At 35.5% G+C, this 23,613-nt stretch overlaps 1 protein-coding gene across 4 annotated transcripts in view; it reads left to right on the top strand.

Moving 5' to 3' along the window:
• Positions 1–23,613, top strand: part of Cntnap5c (contactin associated protein-like 5C) — a 1,032,620-nt gene that overhangs the window by 848,028 nt on the left and 160,979 nt on the right. For 3 of the 4 annotated variants that reach the window (NM_001415869.1, NM_001047866.2, XM_063272211.1), the window contains 2 exon segments: positions 156–326; positions 13,034–13,252. In NM_001415869.1, coding sequence (NP_001402798.1) covers positions 156–326; positions 13,034–13,252 — 390 coding nt within the window. 4 annotated transcript variants of the gene reach the window in all.

A 23,613-nucleotide genomic window follows, 5' to 3' on the forward strand; every position in this document is an offset into this window, starting at 1 on the left:
ACCTGGCCCTTTATCTGAATTGTATGAACACAAACTATTTTGGTTCCATTCACTTTTTCGCTCCAACTCCCTTCTAGTTTTGAAAATTGCCCACAAGTCCATTGCTTTTTCACACCACATTTAAAACGAATGTTTAAAGTGTCTGTGTTTCACAGGACATTTCTGGAATGCTGTCTCATTTACTACTGAAGCTTCTTACCTCTACTTTCCTACATTCCATGCGGAATTCAGCGCTGATATTTCCTTCTTTTTTAAGACCACTGCTTTATCTGGAGTATTTCTAGAAAACCTTGGCATTAAAGACTTCCTCCGACTTGAAATGAGCTGTAAGTGCTGTCATTTATGAGTTCAATGTCAGTGGTCCCAGAGCAGGATCTCCCTTTGTCTCTCTCTGAAACTATCCATCAGTACAAGTTTTTAGTGTAAAGTTAATACCACTGGCTACAAGGAAATCCAGTACTGAAACTATCAAATCTGGCTAATGTCTTATGATTTATTATATTCTATTAGCATTTGTCATTGTTTCATCAGGATATGTACATTAAAAGAATAGCCATGCATATATTTTGCAGGCTCAATTCTTTATAAAGGCATGGTTATTTCTTAGCTGTCACTTTAATCTGTGTGATACTCATTACACTCTATTGGAAGCAGGAATGACTACTATTCACTGTTGTCTTCATATGCAGATCATTTTACTGTTGTACCCATGCTCCAAAAGTCTTTTACTTTTATGAGTTGTCAAGACACATCAACCAGTAAGGTACTTTCATGTAAGCTTAGGAACTGAGTTCAGTTCCCCAGAACCCAAATAACATAGCCAGGAACTCTTTGCATAAGAGAGTAGTAATAAACAGCTGAATACATGGGATATCTAATAGGAATGGTGAGCTCCAGGTTCAGAGAAAGATACTGCTCTAAAAAATATATTGTGGACAGTAATTGATGAGGAACTGTGACATCGACCTCTGCCATGTATTATCAAGCAACACACACACACACACACACACACACACACACACACGCGCAAGCACATGTAGGCTTGAATGCATGCACATTTTTATCTCCCTCCAATAGAAGATTGTAACTAGTCAGTGAGATTCATGTATATTTTCCACTGTTTTCTTACCAGCAACAATGAATATCAGGTTTATATGTATGAATTATGTCCACTGTAAGAGTCCTGGCCCCATCTCTGACATCTTTGAGGTAATACTCATGAAGTCAAATGAACACTAAAGAATGATGAATGAGAAGACTTTCTACTGTGAGACCCTGAAGGTCAGCATGCTAACAAAAATACATGCAAGTACCGAAAAAGAAAAGAAAATATAACAGTGGTCAGTTAAATTTTATGAAAGAGGAAAAACAGTGTTTTTGTCTGTTTCAGTAATAATTTTGTTTTTTTTTGTTCTTAATTATTTCACAAAAGATGATTTCCTGATTTGTTCATGTTCAAATTAGACTACAAAGGTTAATTGCATTAACATTTCTGTTACACTGATAAGGTAATATTTTCATTCATTGTTAATTAAAATTTTTTTCAAAAGGTTTTGGATGGTTTTTCAATACAAGCAAAGTTTGAAAAAACAGTTTTTATATTAAACTCAAAACACTATCCATAATCAGCCTTTGTTGGGATAAATTCTAATAATTTCAAAATATCAAAGCACCCAAAAATTGTTCATAAAATTTTAATGCAGAATTAATTATAATAATTAATGCAGAATAAACAAATCATCAAGGATTTGCAGTGCTTGAGTTCTTTGATTCTATGGATGACACCGGTATATGTATGCATGCAGATTACAGAGGGTAACAGAAAAGCAAAAAGACGAAAAAGGGAAGCTGCTATTTTTCTCTTAAAGTCAAACACATTTACCTGATTTTATATGGAGGAAGTGGAGTATATGCAGTTGTTTGTATTAACTTTCCCAGGGTATAACGTTTACTAACTGTTAAGTCATTAAATGCCACCTGTTTTTTGTTAAAAATTAAAGGTACCTTTAGTATGTGTGTGTGTGTGTGTGTGTGTGTGTGTGTGTGTGTGTGTGCATTAATGTGTGGGTGCCTTTGGTGGTAAAATGTAATATCACTAAAAAGCCTTATTGTAGCGGGTGATTTGGCTGCCTGCCTTGTGCTCCTGGCATGTCCCAACTGTATACCTGCTCAGAAGCTATCTTGGATCCATGAATGGAAACACAAACACACACACACACACACACACACACACACACACACACAGAGACACACACACACACGCGCGCGCGCGCGCGCGCCACACTATTTATTCTTAAAATGGAATGCCTAACTTAGGGACTGGGCACTCCTAAATCTTCACCTCAGGAAAAGTCGGGGAAATAGACAGAGGTCATTTTCCTGAAAACTCAGATTGCTAGTGTCCTTTATCTTCTCTGCTACTGTGTCTTTTTCTCCTCTCTACATTCTGATTGTCTTGCACAACTTTCAATATCCTGTCCCATGCTCAGCCATTAGCTACAGGAACATTATTGATATAGCAAACACCAATTGAGGGCAAGGTCATTCAGCATCAGTAAACACAGATTTCCCATTAAATCAAAGCATCAGATACCTCTATACCTTAAAATCACCAATGAATGATGATTATAAAACAATAAACAAGTACAAAGGCCTTGGGAGAAAGCTTAGTCAGTAAAGACCTTAATCTACAACCAGGAGATCTAGAATTTTATCCCTAAATCTCAGGAGAAAAAAGAAATCTATGTAATGTAGTGGTGTGTGCTCAGAATCCAAGTTTGGGGGAGACAAAGTCAATCCTTTCAGTCAGTGAAAATCTCTATCTCACAGAACAAGTTTGAGACATTCTCAGGAATGACATCAAGGTTGCCCTATAGCCTCTCCATGAATGTGGACACACATGGGCTGCCCACATGTGTACCATTATATCTGTGCATGGTCACACACAAACACACAGTTAAATAAACAAACTAACATTAAACACATTTTAGTCTCTCTTACTATTGCTTTCAAGATCTTTGCACTGAGTGGTTTCTACTACCTCTTCTCCACCTGGTCCTTATTCTGCTCTGACCACAGCTGCTTGAGCTTGTTCTTGGGCATTTCTCTACCCTTGTCTATGTGGATGTTTTCCAATAGGTTGACTGAGGATATTGACAATATCATAGTGATATAACTGCATATAATATTCATTAAAGCTAAGCAACTCTTTTAGCTACAGATATTGAAAAAATGAGAGTTCATCAAAAGGAGACAAATACCTTTGCAAGCGGGCATGGGAGAAAATTGTTTTGCTATTCATCCATCAGATGGGTCAGCAACTAACTATGCCTAATGTAGTTTCAGATTTCACACCGAAAAGAAAGTGTCTCCTTGTTACTTTTCAATTTCCTCTAGTCCAATACCCCACCTATTGATGAAGGAAGCACTTGTGATTTTATGAAAAATAGAAATCTTTCATACCTAATTTTGTGAGAGTCTGAAAAGCAAGTTCAATATCAACCATTCCATAGTGTGGATATAATAACCTCAATGTGCAATTAAAACAAAAACAGGCCCTGTAGCTCTTTTATTCATTAAACTGACACTTAATATTATGCTTTATTATCACAGGTTAATGAGCAATGAGTTAGTGTTAATTCCAGATCACTGTCTTATTTGTTTGTACTTTGTAGTAGTGCACTGTTCCCTTGTACTATACATTTTAAATTCAAATTAATATTAAATTTTAAGAAAACAAAGTGTATCATGTAAAAATTTGATGTTTACTATTAACATATATTCAATTAATAAACATAAGCATGTGGTATCAGATTGTTTTAGGTGTAATACTGAAGTCTGGTGATGTAGTTCACTAGTAGAAAAGGACTAGCATCCACAAGACCCAGAGCTCAATCTTTTTTATTAGAAGGAAATAATTATATAAACATAAAAGCAATACTATAAACCTGTATATTTGGAAAACTTACTGTTGTTGTTACTATTGTTATGAAGGGAAAAGAGTCAAACAAAATGGCAAAAACTTAACTCTGGTTAGCTACAGACATAATCACATTACGCATTGAAGGAGGTAGACTTTTTAATGCCAAGGAGCTCATATCAAGAACTCCTTCAGGCAAGCTACAAGGAAAGGAAGAGTCCTTTAATACAGGCAGTGACACAGAAAAGGTACAGTCCCATTCTCCAAGAGTGCTCCTCTTAGCTCTGAAAACAGCAGTTTTCAAGATTGGTGTATTTAGATTGTTGGACAGAGCGAAGGAGGTTTCTGATTTCTAATTTCTTTCAACTTCCAACCCACCTCAATCTGGGGTCCCTTCCAACTAAAGCATTTCAGTTTCTTTACCTTTAGTTTGGTGTTACAGTCTATGAAAAAATAACAGAGTCACTATGTCTTTTAGAACTGAAACAATGTGTTCTTAATTGGGGTGCTGGGGTAAAAATAGTGCTTGTCATTGCAAACTCACATTAGGTGTGTAGGGAGATAACTTTGTATGATCCAATAGTTGGGGGAAAGTTTCTTCCCTATTCTCTCTGTGTTCCTTTCTTCTTTTAAGTGAGTGTGTAAGCAAAAATAATACTGCTCAGTATCCTTTCAGAAATGTCATTTACCTTGTTTAAGACAGAGTCTCTCATTGACTAGGATAGGCTGACCTGCCAGTATGCGTTAGAGATTCTCTTGTTTCTAACTCGCCAGTGTGAGGAATGTCAAGATGTGTCCGATGCCTAGCCCTTGCATGTGGATTCTAGGGATCAAACTCAGAAATTTATGCTTATGAAATAAGTACTTTATTGATTGAGTCATCTATCAATGAATGCCAGTCTACAACATATGTAAATTTTGGTCCCCACAAGTACAACTTTGTACATTTCTGCAATACTCATTACTTATTTATCCATCACAGATTTAGTGACTCTTGGATGTCAAGGGGATACATTTGGGTATAATCACTATAAAACTCATTTTAACTGGCACCAATAGAATGAGAATTCACTGACAGTGGTTATATCACTATGTGCAGAGGACATGGGGATCACTTTAACTGTGGTTTAATTCTTCCATAAAGTGATATGTGGTCAATTTTCTCCATCTTCTTATACTTATGCATATGTATTTTAGACTAAATCTAGCTGTTTCCCTGAATTGAAATCCCTTCTTCGGCTGCAATCCATGTCATCTCCCTAATATCCAGATCCCACAACTGCTTTCATATCAGTGAAAATGGTTAAGGAAGGAAAAACATGCACTGCTTATGCAAATGCCATGCATAACTAAGGAAAGCACTAGATCTCACTAAGACCTTAGAGAAAAGTAAAAAACATGGTGACCAATCTAATATTATCTCTAAAGGCACCAATTTCTTGTTTGTGTTGAAATAAGTAACTTATAAAAAAATTCCTGTGACAGCAAGATGGTTAATATAGAAGTCACTTGACACCAAACTTGGTGACATGAGTTAAATGCTGTGAACCCATATGTAGTAGGAGAGAATTCTAATATTTTAAATATCAAAAGGTACCTGCAAATTGTAATATTGTAATATAATCTCAAGAGAGTAATATTATCTCAAGCGGTCTCTGAAAGCCATCTCAATTAGAATTTCCCCATGTTTCTCAATAGAAAAAATTGCATGTATGTATGTATGTATGTATGTATGTATGTTTATATGTTTGTATGTATGGATATATGCACATATATATTGTATAGACATAGATAAATGTAGACAAACAGTTTTCAGAGTGACTATTTTCAGTGAATTATTAAAAGTTTTACGAAGTTGTTGATTTATAGGTAAGATATTCAAAAATTCCAAAATCCTAAAAGTTAAAATGACAATTAAATTTTATATTGGTGATTGATCATTCTAATTTCATATTATACTGCATTCTCTTCATTATTAAACAACACTATCTGTGGTCATCACTGTGAATACTGTAGCACAACTCATTGTCTAATATGCATGGGAAGAAGATGGTCAGATTAATAATTTCTCTTCTTGTTGTGGAAAAAGATACTTGGGAGGAGCAACTTAAGAAACAAAGGCTTAATTTTTGGCTCGGAGTTTGAGTCCTTAATTTCAGAGACGACATGGCACCAAGAATTTAAGACAACTTGTCACACGGGAACTGGTCACACAGGATACAGAGAGATGTGAATGATGTATTTTGCCTGATATTTTTAATAATATTTTTATTTAAGTGAGGTATTCTAACTACTAAGAAATTATGAAGCCTATATTTAGAGTAGGTCTTCTAAACTCTATTAACATAATCTTGAAACTTTGAGTGAAGATGCCCAGAGGGTTTTCAACATGGAAGCATTAAATCCAACAAAGGTGAAAATTCAGGTTAACCATCACATTTAACATAAAGGGTTTGAACAGGAAGTCCAAAGACATAGGATCCACACAATATCTCTATTTCTTCCAAATATCCTTTCTCTTGTTTGCATAAATGTTTGATGAGTCTAGAATTTTAGGTTTAATACAAAGATAAATTATCTCCATTCAAATCTGAGTTCAGGGTTCAGAAAGTTCCAGCATTATGGTATCAGACAGTGTTTGTGGAATATACGACTCAAAGCATGAATTGACTTTGTAAGAGTCCATGCCTAAAGAAGTTAAGCAGTGCTTTACTGAACATATATTTATCATATGATAATGAGATGACAGGCTATTAGAGTAGCTAACTAGCCATGGGAATCTTGTACCTTCTCATAAGTGGACTTTAACTCATACATATATCCACTCATCCTTTTTAGCTGTATAGTGGATAATGAGTTGACCAGCACAATACAGAGGCATCACCATCCCTGCCCTGGATGAGTAGTCAAGAATGCATGAATGTCTCCTCATGAAGCATTAAACTAAATAGTGTGATGGGCACTAGAGAATAGGCATGAAAGGATTCCTTTTGGGGTACAGTGATACATTACTACTGTAAAGGAATGGAAAAACATTACAAGGGCCTTTGCTAGACTTCTCTACTTCAAACCCTTATGAAGCATTCCAGTCTACAGACTATTCCTTTGAGAATCTTCACAAAAGAGAATAGTAGCTCATCAATCTTCATTCATTTGTGAACATCCTATGGTCTAGGTCTGGCTTGATAAATACCAACCAAAGGCCTCTTAAATTTGTCTTGGACAATAAAGGAGCAAATCATGAGAAAATGTCCTTGTGAGACAGTTGCATGGAAAAGTTAGTGATAGCTCGAAAGTGTGACTGCGTCCCAATTTCCTATCCAGTTGCAAGAGATTGTGTGACTGTCCCTGAGGCCTATCACAAAGTCTGGAGTATATCATATAGGCTTATTTTACCAATTCAATCATTCATTTATTCATTCATACATTTGATATTCAACTGTGTGCATTTACCTCTACTATTTGTTGTAGTATTATTGTCATGGGAGACTATATAAGAAATGAGCTCGGAGGCATGGGTTAAAAATATAAGCTCTAGAACATATTACCAGGTTTAAATCTTAGCATTTAAAGACACTGTGACAACCTTATAACTGTGCTCAGTTCATTCAGTGATGAAATTGTTCTCTCTAAAATGTTTGTAATGAGGCTCAATTGAATCCAGTGATGGAAAATGCTTAGCAGTGTATGGCTTATGCCATGCATTAATTACTATAATGTTACTACTATTGTTTGTTTTACTGATTCTCTTTCATATTGAGAAGGAATGATTGATTTAAACATTATTTGTTATTGAAATAAAGAAAAGTTATGATAAAAAAAAATTTTAAAAGGTTTTACAAGGATCCTGGAACCCAGGTGTAAAAATCAAAAGCAGCTGAAGAGAAATGCAGGACCAGCACATGTTCTTTTTGAGGAGTGCAGTCTTGGTATCACCACATCTGTATGTACACAAGCACAGGGCTGGGACTGGATTTTTACTAAGCAAGTGTTCCTCCACGGTTTCTCCTCAACCTGGCATGGCCTTGGAGGGGACAAAGTGTCATGGTTAATGCCCCTGTGACAGAACCCTGGTGTGATTCTTCATTCATTTGAAAAGATACAATTTTTTAACTATGCAATATGAATTATATGAAAGCCTTTGTGAGTGAGAAGGAACAAAATCAGCTGTACTACGAGCCAACTTGTAAGAAAATTACTAAGCAAGGAGATAAAAAGATTTATGGAGTGGTGATATTAAGAGATAACACCCAGATAATTTTTTTGTTTATGCTTAAAAAGACAAGTATATCCTTGGGTTGAGAGTCATCCTAGGACAGAATAAGGTTAGGCCAAGGTTTGTTGGAAATGGTAAACTTCTGGGCAGAGTCCCCTCAACTAAATTATGATCTATGCTTAACAAAGGCTGACACAGCTCTCAATTCTTTTACACAGTTAAGAAAATATTGTATGCTTGCTCTTTCCTAAGAATCAAAGAGTCACGGGATGTTAATTCATAGGATAGCCAAAAGTGAACCTGAAATAAATAAGTGAAATGATATGTAAATAAAAACATGGGCTTTTGGTCTGCATGAAATGACTAGACAGAAAAGATATCAGGTTTTTATAATTTTCACTAGAGAGAGTTGAGTTGTCTGGAGATCTCTGCAGAGTAAAAACTGCTCTTCACAAATTGTTCTAAATGTATTTCTAACTTGGTCAGAAGATTCTGTAATTTTTTATAGCAACTTTTCTGATATTGATCAGAAAATACATGCGTTATTCAGATAGATTTGAGAATTTTTCTACATGAAAGAGTTGTCTTAACCAGAGAGTTTTTAGAATAGCAAGAAAAATCTTTCTAGCAGAGAGTAGAATACAGAGAGAGTGAGAGACAGACAGAGAGAGAGAGAGAGAGAGAGAGAGAGAGAGAGAGAGAGAGAGAGGGGAGAGCAGTTCTAAAAGACAGTTCTGCACAATCTATCCAGCTTAGACACACTGTTTGACTTCAAGTCAGTGTTTTGCCACTCCTAGACACTTCTTTTCTCAGAACCCACCTCTATGCTGAGGGTGGTACTTAGCAGAACGCAGGCCAGAGTTTGCTGTATTCCCATTGCTGGTGTCTATGTCTGTGACAAGTAATGTTTCCTCTATAACAGTGGCTCTTAACATTTCTAATGACACCATCTGTTAATACAGTTGCACTGTGGTGACTCCAACCATAAATTATTTTCATTACTATAAGGTACTATTATAAATAATAATGAAAATATCTCACATGCAGGGTAACTGATATATGACCATAAAGGAAGGGTCCTTCTACCAAAAATGTCTCAACCCACAGGTTAAAAATCATTGTTCTACAGCTTGCAGATTACTTGGTGTGAGAGACAGCAGTCAGATCATATAGTACACAAGATTCATGGTCTAGCCAAGGTCAGTACAGGCAAGAATGGAGACAGAATGTGTCAGGAAGAGCAGAGCTACAAGCTTCCTGTAATGTAAGCTTTCCTCTGATGGGAAATTTTTAGACTAAGAATTTAGGGAGAATTTTACCCAAATCTTTAATATTTCTTCCCATTTTTCATGAATGTTTTACCTGCATATATAGAGAGAAATACACATGTGAAATCAAATTACCTTTAAATAAATATTTGATTTTGAGGTGAAGAAAACTACATGCTGGAATTAACGATCAGAATAAAAAATAGATGCTAAGGCCAGAAAGGTGGCACAACAGCTAACAACACTTGTTTTTATGGAAGACCTGTGTTCAGTTCCCATCATTTACATGTTAATTCCAGCCATTTACATGGTAATTCAAGTTACCTCAAACTGGTTTCTCAAAATATGAGACATCCATGTTGTATAAAACATACAAGACTTAAGCACATAAAATAAATAATAATTGAAAAAATTAAAACAGAAATAGAAAACAGGCCTAGGAGAATGATTTAACTGACAAGCAATTGCTTTATGAGCATAAGAATCTGAACTTGATCCTCAGAGCACACATTAAAATTCAAGTGTGGTATCTTGTTCTTGTTATCCCAGTATTGAGAGAAGGAGACAGTATAATTCCATAGACCCATTTGGGTCAACCAGCATAACCTAATTTCTGAGTCCAGGGTAATGAGACACGTGGCTTCAGAAAAATATAGTAGAGAGCACCTGAGTAACAACAACTGAGGTTGGACTATAAGCTCCATATGACCCCACAAATATATGCATATCTATCTATCTATCTATCTATCTATCTATATCTATCTATCTATCTATCTATCTATCTATCTATCTATTTATCTATCTATCTATCTATCTCTATCCACTTACCTATTTATCTATTATTTACCCATCTATCACCTACCTGTGTATCTACTTGTTTATCTAACACATACATACATGCCATCATTCCTAAATACACAGACACTCATGTGGATCTCCACATTCATGGACAAACACAAAAAGTGGAAAGACAAGAAGAATTAAGAACCATTAAATAGGGGTTGGGGATAGCTCAATGGTAGAGCGCTGGACTAGCAAGCGCAAGGCCCTGGGTTCGGTCCCCAGGTCCGGAAAAAAAAAAAAAGAAAAGAAAAGAAAAGAAAAAGAAACATTAAAGAACTCAAGGCCTCCTTTGTTTTCATTTTCTTTGTTTTTTTTAAGGAGGATGATCCTGTCAGTCCTATTCTTTAAGTGCATGGCTTTGTAAAGTAAATGAATTTATGTGCATCGAATAATCACATGTTGATTTTCAGCTTCAGCTTGAGGGTCCTGAGGAAGGGGTAAATGGGAATGGTAGAATGACAAGATTGCTCTCTTGAAGAACAAAGTTCATTTAATCTTTTATTTATATAAGCTACATCCCGAGAAATTGCATATCAGTTTAATCTTTTACCCTAGGTTCCCTTTTGCTAATTTCATGACTTATCCCTTTGACTTTCAGAAATAGAAACTGAAATACAGAGCATACTTGGCAAATGAAGTTAGACAGCAGGTATTTTTTACATAGCATTTATTCTTAACATAGCAAATCCTATATGGTTTGCTAGACACAACCCTTGTAGTTGCCAAGACTAGATATACATGCCATTTTTATGTGATAAAATTATCTTTACATCATATATATGAATATATGTGTGTGTTTGTGTGTACATGTGTATTGTAATTTAATGAGCTCTTGTTTGTGTTGACTTTTTCATTAGTTTTAGCTAACTCAATATATTCTTTTACTATATGGACTCTTTTTGCTTTTCTATCTCAGAAATTCAAGGCTTATTATTGGAAAGTATTAAGCAATCCCACAAAGTAGAGATATCATCAAGATATTTTTTTCTTGATACCAGACATTTTGTCTGTCCCCAAACTCTATTTAGGTATTACATACACCTACATCATTTAGGGAGAAGAATATATGGATCAAATTTATTTGATGAAGTTCTTGGAGGAGAACACCCTTTTACCATTAATATTATACAACCATCTATCTGAGTCTTGTTTCTTGAACTATTCGTTTCACTTTCATAATTCCATTCTTTTCTTCTATTGATGAAATCATGTGTCCTTCCTTGGTATCATTTGGACTAAACTGACTCATTAGTGTAATTTTGTGTGTTCTTTCAGATGCCTGAAAGGGGCCTCATAAAATTCATATTGTATTTTTTTACTTTGAATAGCTGAGGAATCCTGTAAATGACAGTTCTTATACTGATATATGTACTCTTGAACTCCTCATGTTTTCAGAGTTCTTTCCAACACTCTTAAGGGCTCTCCTGAAGGTCACAGCATCACCATTTTGCTGAGGATTATCAGACACATGTCTTCTTGCTTCCCTGATTCTATTTCTGATTACTATTGAATCATTAACATTGGCAAGGAGAACATTATCCAGAGGAGAAACATGGAGTAAAATAAGAATATTATTATACAAGTTTATGCTCACAGCATCCAACAACACTCAAGAAAACTAATATCCTCTGGCTCTGCTCCAGGTCAGGAGCCATGTCATACTGTCATACCCAGCCATACCTAGCAATCACATATTACAGATATAATAAAACCATCAATTATAAGCACCTACTTCGTTCAATGAACAACTCAAAGTATGTCATCAAGATAAGCACACAGATAACCTCATAGTTAGCTGTCTTTTTACTCTCAATTTTTAGGTAAGAAAACTGAAGTTTAAAATAAGAACTTCTTGAGGCAATGGTGGTTCTGTAGTCTATGGTGTCATCACTCTTTTTGTTGTTTGCAGGCACCAACTTCTAGCTTCTCTTTAAGGTTAGGACTCACATGACAGCAAAGGTTTCTGTTTTCAGTTACCAGAAGCCCTCTATCACTGAGCTTCATTTACAAGAGCAGTTTTCTAATAAGGTTAGAGCCTTGGGAGGCATAGACTTAGGTTGTATTGAGCTTGGAGGTCTCTAACCTGACAGTTTATGCCATGGTCAAATAGAAACCCACTTGCTGCTTTAGGCCTAGGAAAGAGAAAAAGCTATAAAGGCCTAAGAAAGAGCCCAGATATGATACGTGAAGGCTACAGGTACTCAGGAGACCACTGTGTCTTCAACGTAGGCTTAAAATGAACTGTTCTCATTTTTTTGTGTTTATAAAATCCTCAGAGGATAAGGGTAACTTGTTAAGAATCTTTACTTTTACAAACAGATACCACTATTTTTGATGCTTTTTTTCCTGACCGGTTTCTCCTTGATAATTGATGAAAATTTTGCCTTTCCTAGAGTTGCTAAAAAGGGGAAAATGAAAAAAGGAAAAAAAAAAGAAAAAGAAAAAGAAAAAAAAAGAAAACCTGTTTGTTCATTATACAAAGTTAATTTGTGGTTTCTCTGTTAAACTGTATAGATACCATTTCTGCAAGCATTAACATAAATATCATCACTGTCTCCATCAGCACCAACTCCAGCACTATCCTTTCCTCTATTGCCAGAATCATCAAATAGTCACTATAATTATCACTATCACTATGCTTACAATAGTGATCCAGTGCTATACACAGCTTAGAAACATCCTCTCCACATTGGAGACATATAAATCTTTTCACTAAACATTCTGAACATTCTTGTGACTAGAACACATTGACAATGGCCTTTATTATTTTTTCTTCTTTTGCTGCAGCTCCTTCTGAGATCACATTCACCATTGATGTTGGGAATGGCCCTGTGGAGCTCCTCATACAGTCTCCTTATCCTCTGAATGACAATCAATGGCATTATATCCGGGCTGAGAGAAACCTCAAGGAGACCTCCCTTCAGGTGGACAACCTTCCACAGAGCATGAGAGAGGCCTCAGAGGAAGCCTATTTCCGACTTCATTTGACTAGCCAGTTGTTTGTAGGTAGGAGACATTTATATTATCTTTATGCTAAATACCTTCAAGATAGCTTTGTGCTCTAGGTTAAGGACAATTCCTAGTATTTTTCAAAAAAAGCAAACACAATATGAAACTATTTTTCATTACATATATCTTATTGTAGCTTTATAGTCTTCACAATAAGTTTTGTGCTACTCATACTCAAATGTAGTGGCCCTCTCAGACTCTTTTGTTAACGTTTCTGCTCATGTTTATTGTTTTCAGACATTAATACAATTTTATGTTTTGGATCATTAGAAAAGAAGTGTACTGTGTAGTCATTGAGACTCGAGCTCTTCACTTATCCTAGTGATACTTGACTAGTGATAACTATTTTTAATATTGTGATCAGATAGTTTGACTAATCCAGTTAACTCTAATTTTCAGTAGTATACATTGGGAAGTGTACTGGTACGTTCTATGTTATCATAACCCAAAATAGAGACACTTGAAGGAGGGACTCTCAGTTAAGCAAATGTCTCTATATATGTCCTGTAGGTAAGTCTATAGAGCATTTTCTTAATTAGTGATTCACGTTAGAGGCTTGGAGATATGAGCTAACAACAATTAGAGGAATACTGGAATTGCAATTGTACACCACCATGGCTGGTGTATACAGTATTTGTGACCAATCCCATAGCTTTATGAGTAGAATGAAGTATTCTAGCGAATGGGCTACTGTAAGGCTCAAAGTGAGTCTTAAATACAGGGACACCCCCTACTCCTCAAGAAAGACAGGAGAACGAAATTCAATGCAAAGGCAAGAGGTTTATTTTTTCTGGCATGTCGGGATCAACCCTCAATCAGCCCCTTGTGGCAAGTGACTAGAAGGCAACCCTGAATGGGTATAACATGCTGTTTTTACACTTTTTAGAAGTACAGTTTATACCAGCAAGATTACAGTTTAAACTTATTAGCTAAGCATATTTACCATTGGATCTATTGGCAAGCAAGCATATGACATGCATTCGAATTCTATCTGGGATCAGAGGATCAGGTGACTATCACTCAGTACATTCTGCCATTTTTCAAAAATGTCCCTGCTCCTCCCTAGAACTTTGGGTGGAGAATGGAACTTGGCCTATCCTTGACCTGAGGCAGGAAGCTGTTACTTGGCCTAATTCTTGTCCTGAAGCAATGGGTATAAGGCTGGTGAAGGCCCCTAAGGTCCTTCACAGGAAACCCATAACCTACCTACTGTCTACCAGGCCAAGCCTCTTAATAGCTGTTATACTTCAGTAAGAACTAGGGTCTACCACTACATATCTATCTTTGTCACTTTTTTAAAATTTAGGTGTATTTTGATATTCTATGAGTTCACATCACTGGGGTAGATTAGATGTTGTACAGAGAAGAAACCAGTTCTCTGAAGAGATGTCTTCAGCACTCCATTCAGTCAGTAAACACTAGTACCAGTAAGTTCTCTAGAAAGGTGGCCATCCTTAGTATTGAGAATAGATAGATCCAGAATTAAGAAATTGTTGTTTCAATTTGTCCCTTCCTTTATTTCCACAGTTCTTGCACTCCCCTCCCTCCCTCATTTTATCCATCAATAGTAATAGACAAGTTAATTATATTGTGCATACGTTGGGTAGTGAGGATGGAAGTTAGAACTAAGAAGTGTCACTGCTTTTCATGGTGCTCATGTGTAGGTGTGAATGTGTGTACATGTCTATATATGTGTGTGTGTGTTTGTGTGTGTGTGTGTGTGTGTGTGTGTGTTTGTGAGATGGGGGGAGTATTTTAGATATTTTATTCCAGTTCTGATAATAAGTCCAAACTTTGAGCTGAAATGTAGTAGAGAGAAATTTTGAAAATACAACTTACAGAGCTCTTAAAGTAAATCTTTAAATACAAGTTAGGGTTTTAAATGATGTTATAACACAATATTATTAAAAACTAAGGGTGCATGCCTCTGTTTAAAACTTGAATTTGCATGCTTAGACAGAACACTGAATAAATTACCCATTAGCCATTCTACATGTCTTTTTTCAGCTGTGTTTTCTACCAAGACCAATAGTGGATAGCTCACCACCAACTGTACAAATTCATCTCCATTTCTTGCACATTTATTATTTGCTTCCTTAATATGTGGGCTACTATAATTTTTGAATCTGCAAGTATTATCACTTAAAACATAGTTGCTTAATGAGAGGCTATACAACAATATAGGAACATCAGATTTTCACTTCATGACCTGCTGTACATGTGTCTCCCTTAACTGTGTTGTATATGCACAACAGAAATTAAGATTGAGTGATTTAAAACATTCTTATGAGTGTGTGTCATTTAGATAATCACTCCTATAAGTAATATGATATGCTACTGAAAAACTTTACATTTATTTTGCTGCCTTAGTTCTATTTAAACAATCACATATCATTTTTTGGAGGAAGTATACATTTATTAAGATTTAATAGCTTATTTTTGGTGAAATCAGTTCACATATTTTGAACTTTTCATAAATTGTACTCCATGTGAAAGTCTAATGTATCATCACGCAATATTTATGAGTTGCTATGACAGAAGAAGAATCTAAAGGACTAGTTTTCTACTCAACTATCAGAAGAACAGAAAAATGTGAACTTTGTGCAAATTAAAAGTGAAAAGAGGCAAGAGTGTTTTGTATCAAATTTTTGCAGATATTTGTATCAAATATCAGCAGATATTTATATATAACTTGACCAGAAATCATATAAATTGTGCAAGGTGTATTGGAGTGGAAGAGACATCTTGATAGAGTTTTACCAAAAGTCAGTTTAAGGAGCATGCTCACTTCTGTTATGCTTGATTCTCCAGTGAGTCCCATGTTAGCAATTATTGTGCTTTGTTGAGTTTATTTTGATGAAACTAAAAAAAAGAAAAGAAAAGATTTTGAAGGCCATCTTAAACTCTTGTTTTATGTAACACTGTTCAGTATTTACTAATAGGTACATTTTCAAATATCATCTGGTCAGAGACTATTGAAGTCCCAACATTTCCATTTTTGTTTAATTCATCTGAAATATTAAAAAAATAATGAAACACTGATTGAATCAATAAATGATTTGCTCAGTAATTTCATTAGTGTCCAGTCCAGTTGCTGTGATAAAATATCCCAACAAAACCAATAGGGAAGAAGGTGCCTATTTGGTTCACAGTTCCAGATTAGAATCCATCACTAGATAAAGTAGCGGCAGGGACTTGAAGCAATCCCTCATTTCTACAGTTAAGGACACAGAGAGAATGAATACATGTATGTTTATCTTCAACTCACCTTCTTGTCTTTTATGTAGTCTAGGACCCCCCCCCAAAAAAAAAGTAGTGTCACCTACTTTTATGTTAGATCCTCCAACAAGGATTAACATAATCAGTACATGCCCACAGGTTAGCCTAATCTAAACAACCCCTCATTGAGACTCTTTTAACAGATGAATCTTTATTTTCCAATTAGCAACATTAGCCATTAGCCCAAATGAAAAACTGTGTTTGATATCACCTAGAAATGTGGAGACACTACATGCATATCTTTAATAGGTAGGAAAGGATGTCATTATTGGAGTGTGTGTCTTTACTGTAATAGATTGAGTTTTGCATTGCTTAAGTACTGATGGATATGCCTATCAAGATACAGTTGGCCATGAAAAAAAATTTAAATCAAAGTAGAGTGTCTTGCACAAATTTGGTGACGACCTGTGCTGTAAGCATTAGTGCTTTCTCTGGATCATGCACACGCTCTGTGTTTTATAAAATATGGTGCACCTCCTAGTACTGCTTTACTTCTCCAAGGTGACCACATGAAATGCTCTGATCAGTGACTCATTACTTGATGGATTCCCAGAATCAATAATGTAACTTGACACTGTTTTGTCACCAAGATATATTAGGGTTATTTTTAATATACACAGGTTGTCCAATACATTGACAGCAGAATACGAGAAAGTTTATGAAATGTAGCTTTTAAAGTATAATATGTAGCTAAGGTATAATTTCACCACTGGGACGGTTATCAGTTTCATTATTTCTGCTTTCTTAGGTTTTGGGTGTAGTGGGGTGTAGGTTTATATGTTTTAATGCATGTTTGCATAAATATGTGCAAACCTGTGAAGTATTACACATGAGAATGTTTGCATGTATATAGAGGATAGAGAGGAATGTCAAGAACATTTGTTGATAATTTTGTAATTCATTTCTGAGTAAACATCTCTTATTGAACTCATGATTTGGCTGGTGTATAAAACCGCTTGTCCCTTGAAGCATGATGGAGTGGTAAGATTATAAGTGACTTCCATGGCAAAACTCACAACAGCTTTGTGAATGCTGGAGGTCTGAACTTCTGATCTTAATCTTGGGTTAAGTAATATAATGAGTTAGTATTCTGAATGAGAATGTGGTAGAGAAATATCTGGCATAAAGAAATGATTGTCTTTGCCTTTGAAGAGAAATGGAGTTCAAGGTTTACTTCCTGTATGCCTCATATCTGGGTACATAGAACAGCAAGGGAAAGGCATCACTCCCAGATATGCTACAGTAGCACAGTGAATACTCGTGAATATGAGACTGTCTCATTTCTGATATTGGCCTCCTTTTTTATGCAGGTGCATTTGGCAGCCGATTACACTGCAATCCTAGTCAGGAAGCGGAGGATGATGCATGTTAATTCATTCTCTCTCTCTCTCTCTCTCTCTCTCTCTCTCTCTCTCTCTCTCTCTCTGTGTGTGTGTGTGTGTGTGTGTGTTTGTGTGTTTTTATTCATTCCTAGAAAGAAGGTAATGGAAGTGGTACCATCCACATTTAGGGTAGATCTTCTCACCTCAATTAACACAATCTAGTAACTCCCTCACAAACATGCCAGAGGGTTATCACCTATGAAATTCTAGTTATGTCAATTAACAATTAAGATTGACTGTGACAGATAATAAGCTTCTTTAGGACAATTAGTGCCTATGGATGAAGAAGTTCATATAGTAAATAAATTACTGAACATTCATATGTAGAAGAAAAGTGAAGGAGGAAGGAGTGGGATAAAAAAAGAAGGAAGGGAGAAAGGGAGAAGGAGACAATGAGATAAAACTTAGCAACAGAAAAATCATTATTTTACTATTGTTTCTTAAATCAGAATCATATTTGGCCAAATCAATGCTAGCAGCAAGGGAGCTATTGGAAACCACAGGAAAAAAGAAACTCCAGGACTTGTGCAGGGATACAGACATAAAGGCCATTCTCTAGGGTCATGATCATTTGTCAGATGGTTCCTCTAAATAAAAGAGGAGATGATGTGCTGAGAGTAAACTTGAAGGCATTCTCTCTCTCTTTTCTTGTCTATAGATCTGAGTAACTGCTTCAAGTTCCAGCCTCATCCTATAATGAATTCTACATAGGATTGTAAAGTAGATAATCCCTTTTTTCCCTGTTTCTTTTTTGGGATATTTTATTACAGCACCTGGAAAACAAATAATGTAAATGACTAGCATAACATCCATTTGTTCATTCATTGATTCATCACTCAGATGAATTAAACAAAAATGAAAATACTGTGAGTTCAAGTATATTTGGCCAGATAATGTTTGCAAATGTACCTGTCACTAAGCACTAAACAGTGAGACATAAAGCAGTACACAAAAATGACCTCCAACAGAATTTCCTTCCTTTTCACTTTCATCAAGACAAACTCAATTAAGCTCAGTAATTTCTAAATCACAGTAGGACTCACTGGAAAAAAGAAGCATAAGAGAAGTTGGCATGGTCCTTAGACAAACTTTTCTACAACAACATCAAGATGTCTCTTCTAGTCCCATATACATGCTTGTAAAACTCACTCAATTTTTAATCAACTTAAATAGCTGGTAAGAAAAATCAGGCTTGAAATGAAGGAGAAAATTCCTATTCAATCCAAAGAAACACCATTCAAATGAACTCACCCTATTCTAGGGCCAAATGAGACATGCTGTACCAAATTGCTTCCAGATATATCATCCAACCAGTGGTCTTTATTTTCAACAAGACTGTTGACAGAAGCAAAAAGGATAAATTAATGGGTGTATATTTCTTAGAATAGGAAACTATATAAGAGAGAAGCAAAAGAAAGTAGACTTTCATTGCTTTTGTATTAACCTCAATTATTTAGTATAATAGCTCAGCTCACAGATTCAGGAATATGAGTTCTTTGTCATATTGCCAGTAACCAGATATGATTTCATTCTCAGCTCTCTTGTAAAGTTTGTCTGACTCTTAACCATTGTCAAGATGAGCTTTTGAAAATTACCTTTTTCTAGTGTGTGGAGTGAAAGGTAGCAACACCACTTTCTTGTCCATTATCAACTAGCTGAACTTAGAATGAATATTATAACACAAACATGTTACAAAGGGTTACATGTAGTAGAACTGGGATTATTTTGATTCTTAAGAAACTTGCAGATAAATATTGATACTTTAAAGAATGACTATATACTACTCTAAGTATAAAGGTATGCTTTTTACTATTTTGAATCTATAGAAAACTGTTGGGTGAATTTTCCTTGGCAGATATAAAGAACTCTGTGTTCATACTAGACAAGGCAAAACCTGCAAACCAAAGAAGAATTGCATTCAAGTCTACCTTACTGGGACAGTGAGTTTACAGTTTCCTATAGGTCTATAGATGAGACATGACAATAGAAATACCTGTGGCTCAGATAGTTGCCTCACAGACAGGTCACTTGGGTTTAGAAGTTGGCGTCAAAAGGCTACATTCCTCATGCCTCTTCCATGCATCTTAGTGTGGAAGTTGGAAGTTAAGATAAATTTTGTCCCTGTATTACGTACATAACCTTCAGGAAGGCATTGTGAATAGTTTGTTTATAGTACAAATTCTGTTAATGTCATTGGTCTTAATAAGACTTCTGAGAAGAAATTTTATAATTTGGGAATAAAAAGCCACTCAACAACTATATGTATATCAAGATGCAAAACAACTAATCAGAAAATATAGTAGATCAACAACAGAAATATGTATGTTCACAGTCAGCAAATCTGGGTAGGGGTTTGGAAAGGAGCTAGGAAGAAAGCTGGCACACTGCCATCTGATTTATCAATGGAAGATACATTTTAATTTTGCAATAAATTATTTCTTTTAAAAAATTGACAACTTGGGATCTGAAAATTGGGTCAATGAATACAGGCATTTACTGCCAAGCCTGACAATCTTAGTTCAATTTTGAGAATACACATGGTAGAAGAAGAAAGCTTACTCTTATAACTTGTCTTCCAAACTATGTGTACATGTCTTTATATGTGTGCAGCTAACATATATGTGCATTATTTTTTGTGTTATCTCTGTGTACCTGTATGTGTGTACATATGTTTGTGTGGTCCTTCTAACCATGTACTTATGTCTACATCTTTGATTGTATTGCCTATGAATGTACATATAAATATATGTATAGCTGTGTGATTAGGTATACTCTAGTGCATGTGCTTCTGTTCTGTTCTCATATACATGGATTGGTACATATGTTTATGTTACTTGGATTGTATATATTCTCTTAAAATTATCTAATGTTTAGGCTAGGCTGTACATTTTTATAAGATATTTAATCTATTCTATAAAGTTTTCTTCCTAGAAAAAATAAAACAAACAGGTAAAAATACAACTGTAGTTTACTGTACAAGGTATTACATAATACCTCATGTTATCCTGTTCTGTCAGTATGTGGAAGGGACATGAGCTTCTTGTCTTGGAAAAGTCACAGTGAGTTTTCCTTGTCTTTACATTCAGAAGTGCATTTTTACCTGAGAAATTACCCTAACCATCCTTTGTCCATTTCTAAAATTGTTGACTAAAACACACATAAGAAAATGTGCAATAGATCTTACATTTGCAAACTCTGATTGAAGAGAAATTAGACTAACAATCCATAGGAAAATTAATGAAATCCATGGAGGGGAGTGAGTATAAAGAGTAAGAAAAAGAGGCAAGTCTTACACTCTATAAATCCTCCCTACTTTATTGTATGTAACCTCCAGAAAAGAAATAATGAACCTTTCTTTGAGATAGGCTTGTACATACCATTGATTTATCTTGTGGTTAAAGGATTATTAATCACTGAAATTCACACAGACAAGGCAGTGCAAATGAGGTTTGGCCTCTTGGCATGCGTTGTATTAGAACTGGAAATGATCTCAATCTTCTCATTATTTCAGAATAAGAGATTAGCCATGTGCCTCAGCATTTATATTTTTAGTTATTTGTACTCAAACAGTGAACATCAGACACCATGACCAAGAAAATGCTTACTTTTTGCTAATAGCTGAGGATGGGTAGAGTCCATGATGATCATGGTAGGGAGTATGGCAACAGTAAGGCAGTTAGAGAACTGAAGCAATAGTCTACATCTTATTTCCTGAAATGTAAGCATAAGGCAAAAAGACCAAACTGGCTTTTGAATCCTGAGTCTGGGATGAAACCACCATACCTGTGATAGATTAAAGAAGGCATATTTCTAATCATCATGCCATTTCTGACCATCTACACTGCCATTATTTTTCATGTTATGAATTTCTCTCCCATCCTTTAACTTACCCTCCTTTCCTATGTTTGTATGGGTGGATGTGTGTGCATGTTTCTTTACTTAAATGCACATGTGAATGCACGTGATCACATGTCCGGTATAGTATTGCTTATAGAGATCTAACAACAGTCATCAGACACCATCCATAATTTGCTTAAGACAATGTTCTTTACTGTCCTGTAACTTTATCATATATGGTAGGCTACCTGTCTTTTGGGCTTCCAAAGATGTGACTGTCTCTACCTCACATCTTATATCACTGTGATTAAAGACATGCACCATACTATCTAGGGTTACAACTGGTCTTTTGATCAAACTCAGGTCCTCATGCTTGCCAGGTAAAGCATTTTATCAATTGACCTATCTCCCAAATCTCATATTACAGCTTTATTGTCCTTCTTGATATATTTATTGTCTATGACCACAAATTTAAAATGGCTATTATAGCTGGATAGGCATACATACAGATCTAAACATTTCGAGACTAGTGTAGCATCTTCCTAGTGCTATGACACTTTAATATAGTTCCTCATGTTATAACATTATATTCAGTGTTGCCTTATAAGTGAAATTTTGCTACTGTGAAGAGTCATAGTGTAAATATCTGATATGTGGGATATCTGATATGTGACCTTGGGAGGGGTTGGATCACTCCCAAAGAGGATATGACCCACAGATTGGGAACTGCTATTGTATAACAAAATTTAATAGAATTGTATCATAGGGTATTAGGTTAGAGTTTCAGTTAAGAGATCCAATAGATACAGGGAATAACTGTTTTGCTTTTGCATTCATTCTTTTCTCCTGCTCCTCCATATGCCCCTCTCTTTCTTCCTCTCTCAGTCTCTTCCTTTTTTTTCCAATTGTAAACTTTGCAGAATGCAAGTAGTTTTAAGATTCCCCACTCATTTATGATATAATCTTGAGTTCAAGTGTTAGATACTAATTATTTATTTTTTCAATCTAGAACAGGTCTCTCTTGTTCTTCTGGGATGTTCTAGAATTCTAAGTATTGCCCACAGTAGGTGAAGACTCAAGAGAAGGTTCAGAGCACAACAATAAGTGAACAAAATCTGTATTCTATAATGAGCAGTAAGCATTATTATAAATACATGGAATGATAGATGAAATAGCTTAAATTTATACAATTCATTTCTCAATGGCTAACCATTGGCTAACATGGAGCAGAACACCAATACCCACCTTTCTCTCTTCCAGTCCATAGTCCTGTACTGCATAAACATAAGGGGATATGTTGTAGTTTTTTCTTTGTGGTGTACCTAATCTGACTCTTTTATTTCTGGCGAAAGACACTGTAGATCACATATAACTCCATATTTTATCCATGTGCTAATATCATGGTTAGGTAAATAGTCATGCTTAAGGACTTTTAAAAGAGCTATGTTTCCTTCTCACTCTCTCCCCCTCTGATACAATTTTTCTTTGAAACAAGTCTCATGTATCCCCAGCTGGCCAAAGATAGCAGTCAACTTCTGCTCCTCCTGACCTTTCATCCTCAGTACTGAGATGATTTATGTGTGCTACCATGCATAGTTTATTCAGTCGTACTGTGATTTGAATTCAGGGTTTCATGCATGCCAGGCAAACATTCTATAAACTGAATCACATCCAAATTTCTGCCCCTGACTTAAATTTTCTTTAACATCCTTTCTTTCACTAGAAACTTACAGAAAAGTTCAGCAGAACGACAATAACAACACAGCTGTTACCACAATGATGTTAGTCTCATGTAATAAGATATTACAGGTAGACAGAAGGAAGCTGATGTGAAATTGTCCTTCAAATGAGTTTCCCTGG

Source organism: Rattus norvegicus, chromosome 13 (genome assembly GCF_036323735.1).
Source record: "Rattus norvegicus strain BN/NHsdMcwi chromosome 13, GRCr8, whole genome shotgun sequence".
Lineage (NCBI taxonomy): Eukaryota > Metazoa > Chordata > Mammalia > Rodentia > Muridae > Rattus > Rattus norvegicus.